The sequence below is a fragment of the Corvus brachyrhynchos genome, unplaced genomic scaffold (assembly GCF_000691975.1).
Source record: "Corvus brachyrhynchos isolate BGI_N302 unplaced genomic scaffold, ASM69197v1 scaffold162, whole genome shotgun sequence".
NCBI lineage: Eukaryota > Metazoa > Chordata > Aves > Passeriformes > Corvidae > Corvus > Corvus brachyrhynchos.
The window spans coordinates 4,725,215-4,744,368 of NW_008236696.1; the positions used below are offsets into that span (position 1 = coordinate 4,725,215).

General features: G+C 39.9%; 2 protein-coding genes across 2 annotated transcripts in view; both read right to left on the reverse strand.

The window, feature by feature from the left end:
• Nucleotides 1-6,043, reverse strand: part of KNG1 (kininogen 1) — a 17,346-nt gene extending 11,303 nt beyond the window's left edge. The window contains exons 1-3 of the mRNA XM_017726967.1: nt 5,749-6,043; nt 2,771-2,881; nt 1,777-1,861 (exon numbers count right to left, since the gene is read on the reverse strand). Of these exons, the coding sequence (XP_017582456.1) occupies nt 1,777-1,861; nt 2,771-2,881; nt 5,749-5,943 (391 nt within the window). The 5' untranslated portion in view covers nt 5,944-6,043. The remainder of the gene's footprint in view (nt 1-1,776; nt 1,862-2,770; nt 2,882-5,748) is intronic.
• Nucleotides 6,044-7,587: 1,544 nt separating this feature from the next.
• On the reverse strand, nt 7,588-18,040 carry HRG (histidine rich glycoprotein). The gene is made up of 7 exons (XM_017726962.1): nt 17,759-18,040; nt 15,898-16,005; nt 14,842-14,929; nt 14,176-14,342; nt 12,378-12,494; nt 10,782-10,868; nt 7,588-10,147 (listed from the first exon to the last, which is right to left on the reverse strand). Exons 1-7 carry the CDS (start codon nt 17,954-17,956, stop codon nt 9,035-9,037), a joined length of 1,878 nt encoding a protein of 625 aa, XP_017582451.1. The 5' UTR covers nt 17,957-18,040; the 3' UTR covers nt 7,588-9,034.
• Nucleotides 18,041-19,154: the final 1,114 nt, after the last annotated feature.

A 19,154-nucleotide genomic window follows, 5' to 3' on the forward strand; every position in this document is an offset into this window, starting at 1 on the left:
GTGTTTGTTTATACTCTCCCCCCCCCCCCTGCCAGTCACTGGGGCTGCCAGTTACCACTTGGTGCTAGCTTCAGGCTCAACCAGCTGGACTGGCTGTGGATAGACAAGCTTGACAGGGATGCTCAAACTCCTGTTTCCTACTACTAATCCTATTAACTCTCCTTCCTTTCTAGTAGTCATGGATTGGATTTTCATAAATTAATTTTATAGTTCAGTACATAAATTAATTTCATGAGTCAGTGAGCTTGAGAATGGAAGTGGGACAATATGTGGTCCCGGTGGAGTTGAAATAAAATTTGTGTTCCTGACCTTCAGCTGGCATAAACTGGCTTAAATGGAGTTATGCCAGTTTGCACCAGCCAGGAAATCAGTCCAGGGTCACTTAGATCAAATTGTTCCACCAAAGAGGCTGAACAGTGGGGTACCAGTACACTGGGGAAATCCCTCACCTGTCAGGTGTGAACAAAGTCTGCCCCTTCGTATTTTTAGCATCACTTGTTTTGACTCAGTAATGACAAATAGATACCTTACAGAAAAGTGTGACCACGTTTTCAGTAAGTAGTCACAAAGGCGATAATGAACCAACAGCACACCCACTTCTAGACCAACTGTCGTCTCAGCACTTTCATAAGGACTATGCTGAACAAATGTGTGTTCTTTTTTCAGAGTTGCTATAACTCGGTAAGAAGAGGTGAATTCTTTAGGCTGAATACCTGATTCATTTAATTTATGTATGGGATTTTTTTGCTTTCTAAGCAAAGATTCAAATCCAAATTTCCTGTGCATTCTCTGTGGGAGTCACACAACTTTTGCTGGCAACTAGGTGTCACCATTGCCTTACGAATGCAGCATTTGTTCAGTGCATGGAGTTTGTGTACTGCAGTTCCTAGAACGACACTGGCTGTAGGTAAAGCCATTTCAGCTTTAAACAAGATAGCTAGGAACAAAAAACAAATACCAGCTGCCACACATCTCAGAAATTTGGGTGAATATTTCTGTAGTTAGTAGTTAGATTAATATTTTAAAGCGAGCTTGGGTATGTCTTTCAGAAGACCAGGCATAGAGATCTGGGTTGCAAAGCTTTAAAACAATGTGATCTCTTTTTAATAAGGGAAATTACTATGTGAATATAATAGTCATATATGAATGTCTTACAGGTGAAAAATGTAGTACTGCTTATTGTTAAGGTCTAAAAGATCAGTCTCTTACATAATTATATCGCTGTGAGATTTTTATTTTGTAAATGAAATTTTTTTCTTTTCTCGTTTGGGGTAAATACTTGTTTTGGTAAACTTTAACAGAAATAATTCAGTCATTTTTTGTTTGGAGAAAATTAAGGTGGAATTTTGTCATACAAAATTTTTTCTAGTAATTCCTGGGAAAATTTTATGCTTAAGTAAGTAAGGACAGAATGTTGAAGTGTGACAAGTTGTATCTAGTCTCTTAAGTTATTGGTATGCTTTTGGTCTTAAGCAAACTAATTTTAACTTGGTATAATTGTAGTGCTTGAAGAAACTTACTACACACACATGTGCTGGTTTTTATTACCCTGGGCAGAAACTGCCTGTGCTTCACTGACTTAGTCTATATGTGCATAACAATGAAGTGAAATTTTATCTTTAGCATGTAGTTGCTTACAAAAGATTATTTATAAATGTCTGACTAGAATGATAAGGACCCTCTACCTTTAAAATTACCTGAAAGTCTCAGTATCATATTTATTCCATTCTTATTTGTCAATGTATTTGTTGAATGCTGTCGCAAACGGTTACATACCTGAGAAAATTCTGCAGTCTTGTGAAACATTAGTTGTTTTATCAGCATCATTCATATGAACTCGAGCTGTGCATTCTCCTGTTTTCTGCAAAAACATATGGCAACAATTGTCTGAAACTTGCTAAAGAAAAATACAGTGCTTTAGCTATTGAACACAGCTGACAGTTGCATACTGAGTTTGGGGAAGAGGTTCGTGTGTATATTTGTAGTAATGTCTAAGTTGCTGTTTTGTTAGTAAAAAAGGATCCGTTTTGTTGATTGTGAGGAAAGTAGGGGACAAACTGAGCACATAACTTGAACAATTGCTTTGTATTTGTATGATGTGTACTGGTTAACTAAAGAATTTACAGTCAGAATAATGGAAATGAATACATGAATATGTATTTATCCGTTTTCCTCTCTGCTAGTTCAAGATATGCAGCGATGACCACGGCATTTTACATAGATTCAAATTATACTGTCACCATCATCCCTTCCTGTGCACTGTCAGAAATAGCAGTGCCATCCCCCAGAAGTGTGTAGTGCCCCTGCAGCACATGGCCCCATTGTACTTCTCCTGGGTGCTCTCTGGTAGCATGAGCCAGACGTGCTTGGTACTGCTGAAAGCCCTCTGCCAAATTATCTGCTATAGTGGCTTCCATGTCAGTATTTGGTTGTGCAAGTTTCCATTATACATAATTAATACAAAGTTTTACAGTCCTTAGACTCTCTCAGTCCACATATCTTATGGTGGGTTTATTGTGAACCTTCATTTTGAAGCACTGAAATGTTCCTCTCTGCATATATTCAGGATTGTAATGGAAAAGTCAGGATTATAATGGTTAACTTTGGAGTCATAAACATTTCTGCACTGTACTGTAGTCATATAAGCTCTCAAAAGCAACACAGCTAAAAAAGTTAATTCTTCTACTGTATTTTTCCCCAAGCAATTGCAGTCCTGGTCATTATGCTGATGTTTCTGCACAGAGAACTTGTAAAGAGGACAGATACTTACAGCCTCTGCAGATACTTTGTAATGACAGTGTTGCCAGTGTTTGTTTTCCTCAGTGGCACAAGTGCTTTCGAGTATTCTGTATTTCACATAGAACTGTGGGTCAGGACCTGCCTGGATTAAAACAATATACATGTCATCATTTGCATAGTAATAAATCAAGTGAAAAGATAAGGGTTTCAAAAAAGTAAATACTATTCATTGGTTACCTTAAATTTTATAGTATGGTTTCCCACTCACTGCTGGTTTCTCAGATCTTGGTAGTTCAAATATTAACTTATCTAATTATATTACTTAGCCCTTACCTACAATAACAATATGTTGGTGTAATAGATACAATATGCTCAACTACCTTCATTTTAACTTGTAGTTCCAAGGGGTTTAGAACCAAAAAGAAGGGGTTAGGTTTTATACTCTGATTCAAATGTACTCCAAAAAAAACATTTTGGGTGGCTGCTTGGATAGTTAGCATAAATTACCAGCTTGGACTGTGCTCGTGTCTGACTCCTTTGCTCTCACTCTTGGCCTCCTCCCAGATCTGTCCACTTTCCTTCTGCACAGCTCCCCTGGCAGCCCAGAACCAGCAGCCAGCAGCCCCCAGGCAGCCTGGCAGTGCCCAGACAGCCTCTGCTCGGTGGTAGCAGGGAACTTCAGCTGCCCAGCCTGCACTGGAAGGGGTGAGCAGGGATGTGGAGACAGCCTTGGGCGGTGCCTGCAGTTTTCTACAGGCATTGAAGGCTGGGGTGCAGGGCAGGGCAGCCTTGGGAATCCCATAAGATGAAATTAAAAGTATTAAGCAAAGTTTGGGCCGGCAAGTGGAAGTATTTCAGAAGTTGGTAAATCAGTAAGTGGGCATCTTCTCTTCGCCATAAACCAGGTAGTGGGCCTGTGCCTACAGGTGACAGTGACAACACTGTAAGGTTTGTGATTCATCCTTTAGAGAATATATAAAGTCAGAAATTACTAACCTTTTACAACCACTAAAAATGCTCTGACAATGTGACTTTTCAAACACAAACAAGGCAGCTGCTGTAGTTTAGCACTGGTTATTCTAAAATAGCCAATTATTGTTCTCTGTCTCTGCTGGGAGAATTAAATGATAATTTCTGCCTTAGTGATACCAAAAAAATGAGGCTGAGCTGATGTGGTTGACATGTACTGGATTTACACTGATGTTGACACAGAATTATATTCTGCCATGTCTCAATTCCTGTTGTGTATTGCTACAGGTACGAAGAAGTGTAGAGGTACCTGATATAATGGTGGTAAAACAGGATAAAAGGGGCTCTAAAAATATAGTAGACTTAATCCTCAGCAGGTAGAAATTGACTTTTATGGAATTACATCAGATTATACTATCTGGGACTTAAAAAGAGCCAAATTCTGTTCTCTCTTACAGTGTTCTAAATCTGCAAAAAATCAGCTCAGTGAGCAAACAAAATAAGAAAAGACATTGTTTCTGTATTATTTGCTATTAGCTTATTTCATTCCTGTTATGAGCATCTATGCCTTTAACTGGGGCAGGTTTAGTCTTTCACTAGTCAGCTTTTATGTTTTATTACCCTATCAATAATGAATGTACATGAATATGTAATAACCAGCTATTTAATTAATGCATTCAACATTGTGAGACTAGCGAGGAGTAAAATCTATACTCTTTTTAGAAAAAGAATCTCAAATATGAGGAAATTTCAATTGCAGATTCCTTTTCTCTGTTTTTTACTTAACATCATAATCAAATCAATGATTCAAAGTAATAATTGATTTCCACTTCATATCTTTTAAGAAACGGAAAGATGAATATCTAGAGAAGGAAAGATGAATAATAATTGCAATAAATATGTATTCTTAAAAATAGAACATTGTTGAAGATAAAATTCTGAAACTCCTATCTGTCCTTTGGGAACACCAGCAAAAGGAAGGTGTTATTACAGATATAGAGATGTTTGCATTTGGCTGTTGCTAAGAATGTATGCAGTTCAGTGAGAACAATGAGACTATTCATTTATTTAATATTAATTGTATAAAGGGCTTTCTGACTTTTTTTGTCTCCACATGCTAAAATCTCCCCAGTGTGTAAACAGAAGCACGAGAGGGCAGGTGCCAGGAGATGTGGGTAGTTTGCTGTAAGTGTTTAGCAATGCATGGCTCCTTTCCGACGTCAATTTCTATCTGGGTAAAAGTGTCTTGTGATTTTGGAGTGCAAAATATTCTCTCTGACACTCTGGATTTCTTGTGGTTTACATCTGAAAATCCAATCCAGTAGAAAAACATGCTAATGTTATTTGCAAGTGAAGTAATGCTTGTCATTATTATGGTAATACCATCTTTGTATGCCTCTCCGAGGTAAATACTCTTTTGTTAGATTAAGGCTATACAGAAGGACTCCAGGCAAAGGATCATGTTACATTCTTTTTTTTTTTTTCCTGTAATTTTAGCTCTCACCATATTCGACTAAAAGACCACCTAGTGCTTTTAGATAGATCTGTGACTTAGGATTGGTGTCAATCAAATAATATTCACAAACAATCCAGAGTACTGCCAAACTTTATCAGGTGGTTCTTTTTCATGTGTGGCACCAGCTCTTCCCAAGTCAAGATTACATCCATATTTTTTAATAAGTGTGGTTTTGCTATTGGTCTGAAAACCTTACAGATGATGGAAAGGGGTAGAATTCCCAACAAAGAAAAAAGAGAACAGAGACTAGTAGGACAAACTGTGTTGGTGATAGAATTTTCTAGTCTTTACTCCTTGCATTAGTAAGCAATTCACCAGCACACAGAGTTGTGCTGATAAAAACATAATATACATCCCTGCTTGTCATGGGAACAAGTATCTTACTGTGCAAGTCACTGATTTTTTAAAACATTTTTGGAAGACACTGTGCTATCATGCTTGCCCCCTTAAAAATGAGATGGAGATAAGCTGATTCAGAGTTCATAAACAATTCCAACATTTTTCTTTTTGCAAAGTCTACTTACAGTTCTCTTGGCTTCCATCACCACGTATAGAGCAAATTGGTTACCGGTTGCTCTGTCTTCATTGTATTTCTTCAGTGCTGCATCAACAGCTTTAAAGACATCAGGGTCATCACAGTCCGAAAACTCAAATGCAAGAGGGGTGGCTCTGCTAGAGAAAAAACTACAGCAGAGCACTAGTACAGTGAAGGCCTTCATAATTGGATAAAAAAGGCCCCCTGAATTAGAAGGGTCTTTAAAAACCAAATGGGAAAGGAATGCCTGACAGGATTTTAGTCACCTCTTCTGTTTTTCAGGAGCAATAGCTAAGTAAACAGAATGAGTGGGTTGCTGGGGTTGGTTGGTTCTCATCATACCCTGTTTATACTGCAAATAAACTTCTGAGTTCATCTAAACAAACTTTGTTTGTTCACCAGAAGGACACTAAGGTTATCCACCTGCCATCACGATAACAGGATAAATGGCTGCAGCTGGGGACCAGTTTAGGCAAAGCAAAAGAGAAGGAAGTGTGTGTAGCTTTCTGACTTTTTACCACCTAAACCACTACTGAGAATGAATTTTACAAGGCTTAAATAAAACACCCGAGAAGGTCACAGTGACAATGAAGTTTTGGACAACAACCTTGTAAATTTTATAGATCTGTTTAGTGTTCAGGCTGCAACAGTTCTGAGAACTACAGTACTCAGAACGCCTTTGGAAAAAGTCTTTGGACAGATGCATGTGGTTGAATGTCATGTAACCCTTCAAGAACACTTGATAAACCTTGTTCTTCACAGTCCTGTTGGAAAGTCCATCTCTGCTGCCATGTGGAGACTGCCTGGACTATGGATTAGTCAGTGATCATAGTGCTTTTTTATCATTACAGGTATGTGACACCCAAGAACAAAGAATTAAATACTGTTGCCTGAGTCTGGCCAAGCCAGGATTAGACCTGGATGAGAGCATCTGGTGCTTGTTTCCCATGTTTGGCACCAAATAGCTTTGCTTTGGATCTGTAAACACCTTGGGATTGCCTTGGCTCCTGTGTTCCATCTGTGTCTTGCTGTATTGGGTTTGTGTGGCAAGGTTTTGATAGCAGGGGATTACTGGAGTGGCTTCCATGAGAAGCTGCTAGAAGCTTCTCCATGTCTAACAGAGCCAAGGCCAGTCAGCTCCAAGGTGGATCCAGTTCTGGCCAAGACTGCGCCCATCAGTGCTGGTGGTAGTGCTTCTGGGATAACATAGTGGAGAAGGGGAAAAAAAAAAACCAACTGGGAAAGAACAGGAAAGAGAAGAGTGAGAATATGTGAGAAAAACAGCTATGCAGAACCCAGTGGGCCGTGAAGAAGGTGTGGGAGAAGGTGCTGTGGGTGCAGAGCAGAGATTTTCCTGCAGCCTATGGAGCAGACCATGGTGAGGCAGCTGTCCCCCTACAGCCCTGGAGATTAGTGGTGGAGCAGGGATCCACTTGCAGCTCGTGGAGGACCCCACGCCAGAGCAGATGGGTGCCCAGTGTAGGCTATGAGCCTGTGGAAGCCTGTACTGGAGCAGGACTTGGGACCCTGCAGGACTTGGGACCCTGCAGGGCACCCATGCTGGAACAGTTTGTTCCTAAAGGATTGCACATCATGGAAGGGACCTACACTGGGGCAGTTCATGAAGGACTGCCTCCAACGAGAGGGATCCCAGGCTGGAGCAAGGGGACTGTGTAAGGAGTCCTTCTGAGGAAAAAGGAGGGGCAGAAGCAACATGTGATGAGCTGACTGCAACTCCCATTCCTATCGCCCCTGCACCAACTGGGGGAGAAGGTAGAGAAAATCAGGAGTAAATTTAACCTTGGGAAGAAGGAAGGGGTGGAGAAGGTGTTTTAAAGATTTGACTTTATTTCTCATTCTCTTACTCTGGTTTGATTAGTAATAAATTAAACCAATTTCCCCAAGTCCAGTCTATTTTACCTGTGACAGTATTTGGTGAGTGATCTCTCTCTGTCCTTACCTTGACCCACGACCCTTCTGCTGTATTTTCTCTCCCCTGTCTGGCTGAGGAGGGCAGTGACAGAGCAGCTTTAGTGAGTGCCTGGCACTCACCCAGGGCTTGCTACAAGTTTTGATTAAAGAAAATGCACTTTAGAGACTGTGAATAAACTACACCAGAAATAAGTCTGTTCATACATGATAACAGACTTTTAAAAATTACTCAACCCTCACTCAGTCACACTGAGTCCTCATTTTGTTTCTTTTTCTTCAATGTAGCCTTTGCATTGTATTTCACTTTATGCCATTAAAAAGCTATTTGGAGGACCAATTTACTAATTTTTTTTTGAGATTAATCCATGTTCTTGCTTATGACATAGCAGTTCTGAAACAGCTTGTTGTCCCCTGGACAGTCTGAGTGGACTCAACCTTGATGGAGCCTGGAGTATGAAGCAGCACCACTGTTCTTTTTTCCTGCTCCTCCTCCAGTGAGGAAGGTTCAGCAATAAAGAAAACATTTATATGAAAGAGTTATTACATGCATCTGCTTTTCTCTTCCCCTGAGAGCAATTATGAACTATTTGAGAAGAGCTGTCCTTGACTGCAATATTTCTGTGTATCACCACCAGCAGCTGTAGCAATGGAAGCACCTGTGCAGGCCACCCTGCAGTGAGACTGCAAATCATTAACTGTTTTCAGACCTCTTCTAGATAACAGTGGTAACCCAAACACCATTAGTCAATTTATGCAAGGGTTTGCCTCATGGATGTTTAATACCTAAATAGCTTAATAGTTTAATATAATTTCTAGTTCACTATCTAATAGCTAATTATGTATAGTAAAGAAAACAAAAGACAAAACAGGCAACTGTGTCAAGAAAAAAATGCTTGCATGTTCTTATTTTCTTTAAATCTGTATGAAGCATGAATGTAGTGTCATGGATTACTTTTTATGGAAAGCAGTCAAATTTCCTCTAGGTCAGATTCCTTGGAGAAGTATGTTATAATTATGAATGATGAAAAAATGAAAGATTTTAGATGGCAATTTTCACCATTAGGGAATTTTCCTTTTTGTTAGAACTGAAGGAGCATTGTTTTCTGGGGAGATTTTTACCCATTCACATTACCTGAGGGACTAAGAGTTTTGAGCCTTTCAGTTACAGTGGAGCCTGAGATAGCCAGGATGAAGAAGCAGGTTGAAATTCTTAATGATTTTTTTCAGTGATTCTCCTCCCTAGAAATGGAATGCTTTTCCCCCTTCTCCATGTGCTGTTTTCCTTAATTGTAGGACTGTGATTGCCCCTAAAACTCTTGAACCAGGAACATCTTTCTCTGAGGTCACAGAGGAGAATTTTCTTTTACAAAGCTATGTGGAAATAAAGACAAAATTTTTGGAAGGTCAAGTTTGGGTTTTCCGGGGCATGATTTTGATTGTGTAGGGTGATCTGGAAAGCCTGGAGCTTCTGCTGCCTCCTTTAGTCTTGAGCCAGTGAAGAGAATACCTTCACCAGTGCTGGAGAAGTAAAGGTTGCATTGGGATAGCTCAGGAAAGTTTGCAGTGGGAGGTGTGAGAGAATCCTGCTGATTGAGAACTGGGATGCGATAGACAGTTCCTGTTATGTGGCATGGAAAATACTTTCCTGATATGCTTGTCTTGTTGTGATGATATCTGTGATAGTGATGACAGTGATGAGGAGGGTGTCCTGGAGGAGGGGGACAGCGTGGTCCGTGGTGGTGGGGAGGGTGGTGGTGATCTGGTCCATGAGGAGGAGGACAGGGTGGTCCATGGTGGTGGGGAGGGTGGTGGTGATCTGGTCCATGAGGAGGAGGACAGGGTGGTCCGTGGTGGTGGGGAGGGTGGTGGTGATCTGGTCCATGAGGAGGAGGACAGGGTGGTCCGTGGTGGTGGGGAGGGTGGTGGTGATCTGGTCCATGAGGAGGAGGACAGGGTGGTCCATGGTGGTGGGGAGGGGGGGGGTGATCTGGTCCATGAGGAGGAGGACAGTGTGGTCCGTGGTGGTGGGGAGGGTGGTGGTGATCTGGTCCATGAGGAGGAGGACAGGGTGGTCCATGGTGGTGGGGAGGGTGGTGGTGATCTGGTCCATGAGGAGGAGGACAGGGTGGTCCGTGGTGGTGGGGAGGGTGGTGGTGATCTGGTCCATGAGGAGGAGGACAGGGTGGTCCATGGTGGTGGGGAGGGTGGTAGCGATCTGGTTCATCATGGGGAGGAGGGGGAGAAGAAATAGCAAGTTCTTCATTGCTGTCTTGATCTTCCTTGCTGTATTTGGGGTTATGCTCAGGGTGTTCAGGTCTGGACTGAGAAGAGGGGGGACATTCATGTCTGTGGTGATGCTTACGTTGATGTCTGTGACCAAAATGATGATGACAATGGGGATGTCTGTGTGGATGTCCCAGACGTGAATATTTGCCTCTTCGCCCACAGCCATGGTGCTGTTTATGAAAACATTGGGGAGGAAGTATTAATCAGGTGTTGATAGGGCAGAAGAAATTGGTGAGAGAGAGAGAGGTGGGAGTTAGTAGGTTTGCATTCATAGCTCTCATGATCTTTGAGGAAAACTGCATTTTTTCATGATAGAAGAGAAGGAGTAGATAATAAAATGCCAAGTTACTGAAAATCTGCTGGAAACACTACACTATGTCAAAATGAAATTATTTAACCAGCTGAGAAATATTTGTGATAGATCAAAACAAAATAAATCCGGACTGGAGTAGCTGCTGTAATATAAACTGGAATACCAGTATGTTATGATAAAGATCATCTCCCCTCCTCTTGCTTTCTAAAATTTCTCTGAACTTGTTTGCCAATCTCTACTCACTTACACCTAGTCAAGTGATTGAACTGAGAGAAGACACACTTGGAAGGAGTTGTAGGGACAGCTCAACTCTGTTTCATCCTTTGATTGACCTAGGACTTTAAGGTCAGTCTGTCCTGACATGCTGCATCACACCCAGGCAATAGAAAATTGGCATAAATGTTACGATCATCTGCCAGTCTGGACTAAGCAAGGTTGCTGTAACCTGCATGAGGATATAGCCAGAGATGTGCCCATTGGTGAGTGCTTACCCAGGGATGGTAGATTTCACAGCTTATATCTGTTCCATCCGTTTCATCTGCATCACTGATAATTCTTGCTTTGCAGAATCCGGTGTGCTAAGCAAAAGAAAGGGGAAAAAACCCACAATGCACATCTGAGTTCTTGTGATGGAGTCAGTATGAACTACTGAATATTCAAAGTTTTACAAGTTAGGCTATTCCTTTGATACCTAAGTGTGTTCACATAACTTAGCCAGATCCTGAGCCTTCTGACCAGTGCTTGCCAGTGATTAATAATGGTTAAAATATGTGCAGTTTTTGAGGGTTCTTGACTGTGATGTACTCTAGATGCACTTGGCCATGTGCATTTAAAGGGCTACTACTCCCCATCTTACTTCCTGTTTGATGGCTAAGAGATTGGACTGCTACTGATGCCTCCAGAACAGGTACCCGTGGGTGCCTGATTTTTATTCCTTGGTTTTTTCCTGTCTTTGCTTGTCAAACATCTGTTTGCATTGGGCTATTCTGTAATTCTGCTCAAAGCTCTCAAAACCTGGCACTATGTAGCTATGCTGCTTCAGACAAAGCTCAAGGCAGAGCTTTCTTCCATTTATTTTTTAAAAGGTAATTTGTTGTAATTTTTTTGCATCGCTTCCTTTAGCACCCTGTTTGCTGTGACTTTCTCCTGCTGTCCAGTCATGTGTGGAATTGCTCATGTGAAAGAGCACAGAACTCAGGTGATGGGTTCTTTGTATGCTCTCTGTACTGGGTGCTTTATCTGGATATTTGTTCATTAGTAGCCCATTATGATCAGTGACTACAAATGTTAATGGCATTTTACACACAAGCAGCATCAGTAGCAACACTGAGAACAGAATTCAAACCCCCACAGCCATCTGCCTTGTGCTTCATTCTAGTGAACTCGTGGCTCCCTTACCAGTTAATTCACAACCTTTTACAGTCTTCTGAAGTATAAAAAGCTAGAGAAGGTGATGGATGTACATAAACCAAAAATTTTACATTTGATTTTTTCCATGATTTTATTTCATTATTTATTTATTTCAATATTTCTGGGGAATAATTTATTCTGAAATTATGAAATCTTGCCTAGCTAAAACACCTTGTTTCTTTGGTGTAGACTATTATAGTAGTGGAAAAGTGGGGTGAGGAGAATACTTGGATAGTTTTCTGCAGACGAGTTAAATTATTCCACTCTCCATTCCTCTGCTACAGAGGAGAAAAAAGTGACCCTGAGCTCACTGGGATGACATAAGACATATATTTTTTTCCAGGATCTATGACTCATATTAGTGTAAAAGTTTTTATGGACATAGCATGAATGATTTGCTAGGGGTTGGCCACAGTTTGAATGCAAAAGCCAGATACAACCTGAAAAGCTCTAGGCCTTTAATATGCCAGACTCCAGTTACTTCAAGATTTGAGAGTTCAGACTGTCTCCTTATAAAAGACAAAGGAGCAGCTGTAAAATTAGGATCTAGGCTTGGACATGCTAGGTTTTTAGTTTTGAGTTTGGGTGCATGCTTATGAGAAACACTTGGAAATATATTGGTAGAATCTTCCTGGTACCACCCATTGTATCAGTTCTCATTCTAAGACTTTACTTACAGCGTGCCAGTCATGCAGAAAATCACATTCCAATGCTTGATCTGCTTGCTGCATAGATTTGGAGCAGTTGGTCTCTTTTATAGAGAATCCTAAAATGTGACCTTCACGGGAGGCAGTCTGAAACCAAGAGGTCAAAGAAGAAGGGGTAACTAGGTGTATTTAAAGTCCTGTAATTTTCAAAGCAACCATTCTTCATCTTATTGTCAAAATCCCATCCACCTTGTGCTTTCCTTACCTGTCCTGTTCAAATGTTCATGCACATTCAGCAAGGAAAGCAGATTAGATAATTTATACCTTACTTGCTTCACACCCTTACAGCTTCCATGAATGCTTGCTTTAATTCTTTGTTTAGTATGTGTGTGTTATAAAATCTGTTACTTTTACAGCCTGTGTTTTTAGGAAGTAGTGTCCTTAGAGTCTTCTCCCTAAACTGAACTGCTGCTCCTGTGAAAGTGGAGAGATCTACTGGAAGGCAAGCACCCCTTTCCAGTGATGGGAGTACATAGTGTTACAGTGCTGATGTTAATTTGAGGTGAAATTCTGCCAGTTACTGTGAGAATGTTGCTTTCTCTGTTGTCAAGGGCATTAGTTATGGAGAAGGCCTTACTCCATAGGAACATGGGAGAAAACCTTTGTGATCCTATTAAAATCCATAAAGAGGTGTTTCATTTTAATTTCCAACTATAGCAGTACTTTTATTTCAAATCTGTGTTGAAGGTGTCCTTAGCATGTGTGCACACGAGTTTCACTGGTTTAACTAAATTGGTAAAAAGTGCTGCACATACTTTATGGTTTGGTGTTTTATTGTAATTCATCGTTTCTGAGCATTAAAATCCAGTGGTACAATCTGAAGTGTTGCTGTAGCTGAAGAGGGCGAAGTGTGGAAATAGTGTTTGGGGAGAAACACACAAACCCAGGCAATGTGAAAACAATCCCTTTCTAAATGGCAGTAGGGATACATCGTGTACAGGGCTGCAGTGTGGAACACTGTCAGGTTTCTGAGTAATATTAAAAGCTGCAGGGAGGTGGGTTTGGCATGCTATCATTTAGGCAGTTTCCAAGATCAACATGTATTATGGTGGGAGCCATGGGACCTCATTATAGAGGTGTCCTGAGCTGACACGTGTTGGCAGAATGATCCTGTGCTGTTTAAGTGAATGTCTCCAGTATCTACCTACAAGAAGTTTTGTTCTAAAATATACTTCAAATCACCCAAAGGATAGGTCTTCATGTTGACATCACTTAGATATGGAGTTATTTACCAGACCCAAAAGTTCTTCAAGAGTTACAGTACAAATTCACCTCCTGTCCTCAGAGTGCTGCTTTGCTCTGCAGCAAGAGCCAAAATGATGCTGAGCATGTTCCACTGTGTGTTGTATCCATGTGCTAAATATTCTTGGAGTAAAAAATTGTCTGTCTTCAACTGACAAAATGTGTGACTGTGATAATACACAAGTGTCCATCTCAAAGTCTGCTCAGTACTAAATAAACTCATGTATGTCATGATAGGTAAATAGGCATTCAAAATTAAAATATGTACACAAAGAAGGCTTTGAATTCTGAATGCCATCACACTGTCATAGTTTTTAAGAAATGAGAAATCCTTTTGCTTTCACACACCTAAATTGAAGTTGGTAACAAGTCTTTGCAAAACTAGGACCTTCAACTTTAAACAGATGATTTATGCTGGTTGATCTGATCCTAGAAGGGTTTGAGTTCTATACCAGAGCACCGAGTTTTGGAGCTGCTCACAAAAATGTATCATTTCTAAGTAATTCTAGGAGAAAATGTGACTTACCATCCTTAAAATTCTTTCAACTTTATCCACAGCAAAGTTGTTTGTGTGGTTACCTTCACTGTTGAATTTCTTCAGGGCCTTTGCAGCGATATCTTTATGTTGCTCAGTAACTTCTAAGGCTTCAAGTTTCACAGGACAATCTTTGCACTCTACTAAGTCAGGTGGAACTGTGAAAACAAATAATTTACTAATATTACAGTGGATATTAATACTCTTGGGAGTGTGCCCATAGCCTTAATGTGAACTCATAGTGAGAAATTTAATTGCAGCATTTCCTTGGAAGTGAAATACCTGTCCCTCACTCCACAAATATGGGTTTGTCCTGTAACGTGAAAAACCCCCAAACCCATGAAAATGAGTATTCTTATAAATCCCCTTAGAATCTTACCACCCCAAATGTGCAGTCTTTCAGAGTTTACATTTGTTCTGATATTCATTATCATATTTTGGTGGACTGAAATGGTGATATCATCTGACATCTGGTTTAGTGGAGTAGGGTAACCTTAATTCTATTACTCATTCTTAACATTCCATTTGAATTGTCTAAAATATGAATTGCAAGCAGATGAATGAATCTGTTACGGTTACCATACACTGGTGGTGTACAGACTTTGGTACTAGGGCTGGTTTGAGATATGTGTTGGCTTACAACAGTGGTTATTTTACCTGGACTTAATGTACAATTAAATCCATATAGTTGAGGTTTCTTCAGCAGATGGTTTGTATATGTGATAATCTTACATTGCCCAAAGTCCTGAGAAGAAAAAAGAATACATGATTATGATGTTATTTTCCCTGGATTTAATTGGATGTAGGCGATCATAGCAATTATACCTCCTTTTAATGTGCAGTACCTCTAAGAATAACAGATGTGGTCATTAATGGAATGTTTGATCAGGTACCACTCAAAATTTGTCTTCAGATAAAATGGGATCTCCCTCTACAGGAGCCTTTATTTTAATTCTCAGTTTGCACAATTGAGTAGACAATGGAAAACTGAACCAGCCTTCTTAGTCATCCTGTTACTTACTTAGAGTAAGATAATACTAGATGGCAGGGAAGGTTAGAATGCCAGGTTACACGAATCTTTATCAAAAGTGGATGGACCTTTTTATCCATTCCTTTTCTCCCTTAAGAAAAACCCAATAAATTCTTTTTCCTCTCTCTGCCTGGTCTTCCTGCTTTGTCCTTTGTCATAGTATCACAACTCTCCTATTTAAATAAAGTTTTTGACTGGGAGTTCTCATCATTGGAGTGCAAGAAGAAAGGACAAGTATTGCTGTATATCATTCATGTACTGACACTACCAATATTTCACATTGTCATACTACAAATGCTGTGACAGAAAACTGACAAAATATACCACTGGTATTTCTGGCTCATATACTAGGAACATGCTTAAAAAATAATTTCTAGTGCCCTTTAGTTGTCAGCAAATCACCCTTAAAACATAAGTTCTGCTACAAGGAGTGGAATGTGGAGTATAGTTCCTTTGAGACAACTAGTTAAATAAAGCTACACTTACTAGAAGAGTCAACCCTTTCCCAAGCCTTTAGCTTATGTTTAACAACTCTAGAATTAGATAGATTTGGGTTTAGAATGTGCCATATTAAAGCCCAGTCTTCACTGAGAGATTTTGTGGCACAAATTTCTGGGCAGTTCAGATGAAGGTCAAGTTAATGAATTATTGGTGTATGAGTCAGTGCAGATGCCATTACTTGCCATTGGATAGGTGTCACTGTATTCACAAGACTCCCAGTGTCTTCTGGATAGGACAGAGCATTCCGTTTCCAGCACATCCAAAGTTAGGTAGAGGACTGATGAATTTCCCTGGAAGAGAAGTGCAAGTAAAAATAGTTTGTAGACAAGAAGTTTGATCTGAAAGAAACTTTTTTTTGAGGTTGATATGTTTAATCTTTATGAAGCTTCTCCAGTTCTCTATTAAGATTTTTCAGAGTTGACAAGCACAGAAAGGATTCAGGCTGGAAGGGACCTTTGGAGGTCATCTTGCCCAGCCACTTGCTCAAGGCAAAGCTGGAACTTCAAAGTTTCAACTGCATTCTGTGTATCAGCAAGACAGACATTCCACAGCCTCTCTGAGCCATTCTAGTACTTAACCACTTTCTCCATGATTTTTTTTTAGCTGTATATGTAGTCAGAATTTCCCTTCCTGCAACATACAACTGTTGCCTCCTATCCTTTTGTTTATAACTTGTGAGAAGTGTCTGTTGTTAATCTGATATCCAACAAGTAGAGAAAATACCAGTGTTAAAAGATTGCCATTCCCTCTTTCTGATTTTCCCATAGAACATTCTGTTCTATGAGGACATCAGTTGTCTAGGCAGCCAATTATGTACCTACATCTATTTCATATTACCTTAGTGACCAGATACTCTTTCAGAACTTTGCTTCCTGCTCAGTTTATTTAGGGAGTTATGCAACAAAACTCTAATAATCCCAACAAAATCAGAAGCCTTAACTCTGAAACTCTTCTAGTGTATTCTGTCTCCTGAGCAAATAGGATTAGGAAAATTAAAATTTGAATTTATATGCCAGTGTAATGGGATGTGGTGCTAAGAATTTTCTGTGGCCCACAGAAACAGTTTTAGAATGAATTAGTTAAACTTTATTCAGCCCTTGTATGGACATTCAGAATAGACACATACGTATTTTATTTTGTCATTTAGATAAAATCATACAAATCTTTCACTTCACTGTGAATAAGTGTCCTCAGGTTTTATGAAGCTCCATCTATTCAGGTTCCTTTTTCAGAGTGTTTCTGTATAGATGAGACCTTGTCAAAGAATTGCTGCAGATTAGTGTAGTATTTTCATTAGTGCGAGTCCACCAGGCCATGTTAAACACTGATTTTGCAATATTTGTATATCTTAGCATTGCCTCTAATTTTGAAATAGGGCTTAGTAAATCTGCCTGTCCTTGGTCTCTTTCATGTACTAGTTAAAGACATTTTTATTCTATTGTTTTTTCTGCAACTGATTTGTTTTGGCATTTAGGGAGTCATTGGCTATCCTCTCTAGGAAACAGAAATAGGAAAGAAATAGGAAATGACTGATAGGGATTCTCTATCCAGTCTTTCCCCTGTTTTGCAGAGTAGTAACTCCTTCGACTTCCTCTGCCTTTTTTCCTTTCCACCAGTTTATCCGGCTATCTCCAAAATAAAGATAATAACAAAATACCAATCTTACAGGATACATTGGTCTAATTAATCTTAGACATTCATGGATTAAAGAAACCTTCTGAATGTAAATTTTGAGTATAACATCTGAACCAGACAGCAGACAGAACAGATTAATTTCCAGAGTTGTATAAAGCTGTTCAGAGCATCTCTTAAGCAAACATCCTGCCGACCAAGAGAAGAGAGGCCATTCAGCATTGTTTGAAATCGAGCATACATGCAATAAATCATGCACAAATGAATACTGAGGCAGTGTAAATCACAGCTGATTCATTGGATTACATCAACATTGTTCTAGTGAAAGCAATAAACCTAAGCTCTTCATGACCTGGCTCATTATTTAAAAAGCACAGTCTTGTGTAAGTCAGCCTTTAAGTTGATACTTACTAAATGTAGTTCATGTGCATCAGCAACACGGAATAAACCAAAAACATAGCCATCTCTGCGATGTCTGTTGACCAAATCCAGGGCCACTCCTGCATCTGTTTCAATGGTGTTACAGTCTGCAGGGGTAATGCTTGTTTCGTTTTGGGCATTAGAGCACTGCAGTAGTGTCAGAAAAAAAGCTGAAGCTAGAAGCAGCATTTTGTTTGCAGTGTTAGGTCACTTGTGCCCATGCCCCGATAAAGCCAGCCTGCTGTTAAATCAGAGCAGCCCACCAAAGTTGTAAATGAATGCTAAAAGGGCATGGTTTTATATAAATTAAAGTGTCATGTCAGACAGCCATTACCTTGACCCTGGATTAACATTTGCAAACAGCAAGTAAATGATTATATCGTGATTGAGCAGATTTTGAGGAAAGTAGGCTTTATAACACTTTCTGGACTATCCATCAAAGGGTCTGTTTGTGATTCTTTCAACAGGCATTGCGCAATGGTGCTTTACCATGGAAAGTTCTTACTTCTAACAGTGTAAGGCTGGGCCTGGCAGTAAGAAGGTCCAGTTTATGTGTGCAGATGTTACACAATCTTGGTCTGCTGTTTACTATTAAAACAGTTGAACTGAAAATATGCCTAAATATTTGTGGTCAAATTATGGCTATATCCATATCCCTGTTTTCACAGTTCCTTAACCAGCAGGCAACTAGTGAAAGGGAAACAAAGCATCCACTCAGATGTGGAAAAGGGATAGAGCTCAAGGGGCACTGCAAGCTGGTGGTCTGCAGCTTCTATATGAGTACCTGCTATTCCTCCAGCTCAAGAAAATTTAGAGCAGATTTCTATCAGTTTTACATCATTTCAGACTGGTACTTAGAAAGGGACTGACTGGCCCAATACCCATGTAATCTAGGTATGGCAAGAAGTGACATAAAGCTGCCTTTGCATTCTCAACCTGAGCAGTTCTGTGTGCTTTTTGGCTGTGGTAGCTCTCATAGACTTCTTTAGAAAATTGCTGGTGATTTTTCTTTTTGTATTTCATAAAATAATGCAGTACCTAGTAAGATTTATACCTTTCAAGGATATGCCAATATCCTCTCCTAAGCAGAAAGGCTGAGATGTCTCATTGTATTCAAAATCTTTTATTCAGGATCATTTAAGGCATTCTTAAAAGGCAGTAATTGCTTGTCAGGGAGTGGCTGAAAATGGAATACAAAATTCAAACACTGAATAAGAAAATACAAAAATGCAAAGTGAGTCCAAAATGAGAAGGTCAGAGTCAGATGAGGAATTTTCCAAATCCTGGCTGATGTGAAGATTGGATTAGCTTCTCACAGAAAAAGGTGCTGGCTGTATAATTGACTTGGGGGCTGGAAGCTAGATGATCTTTGAAGTCCCATCCAACC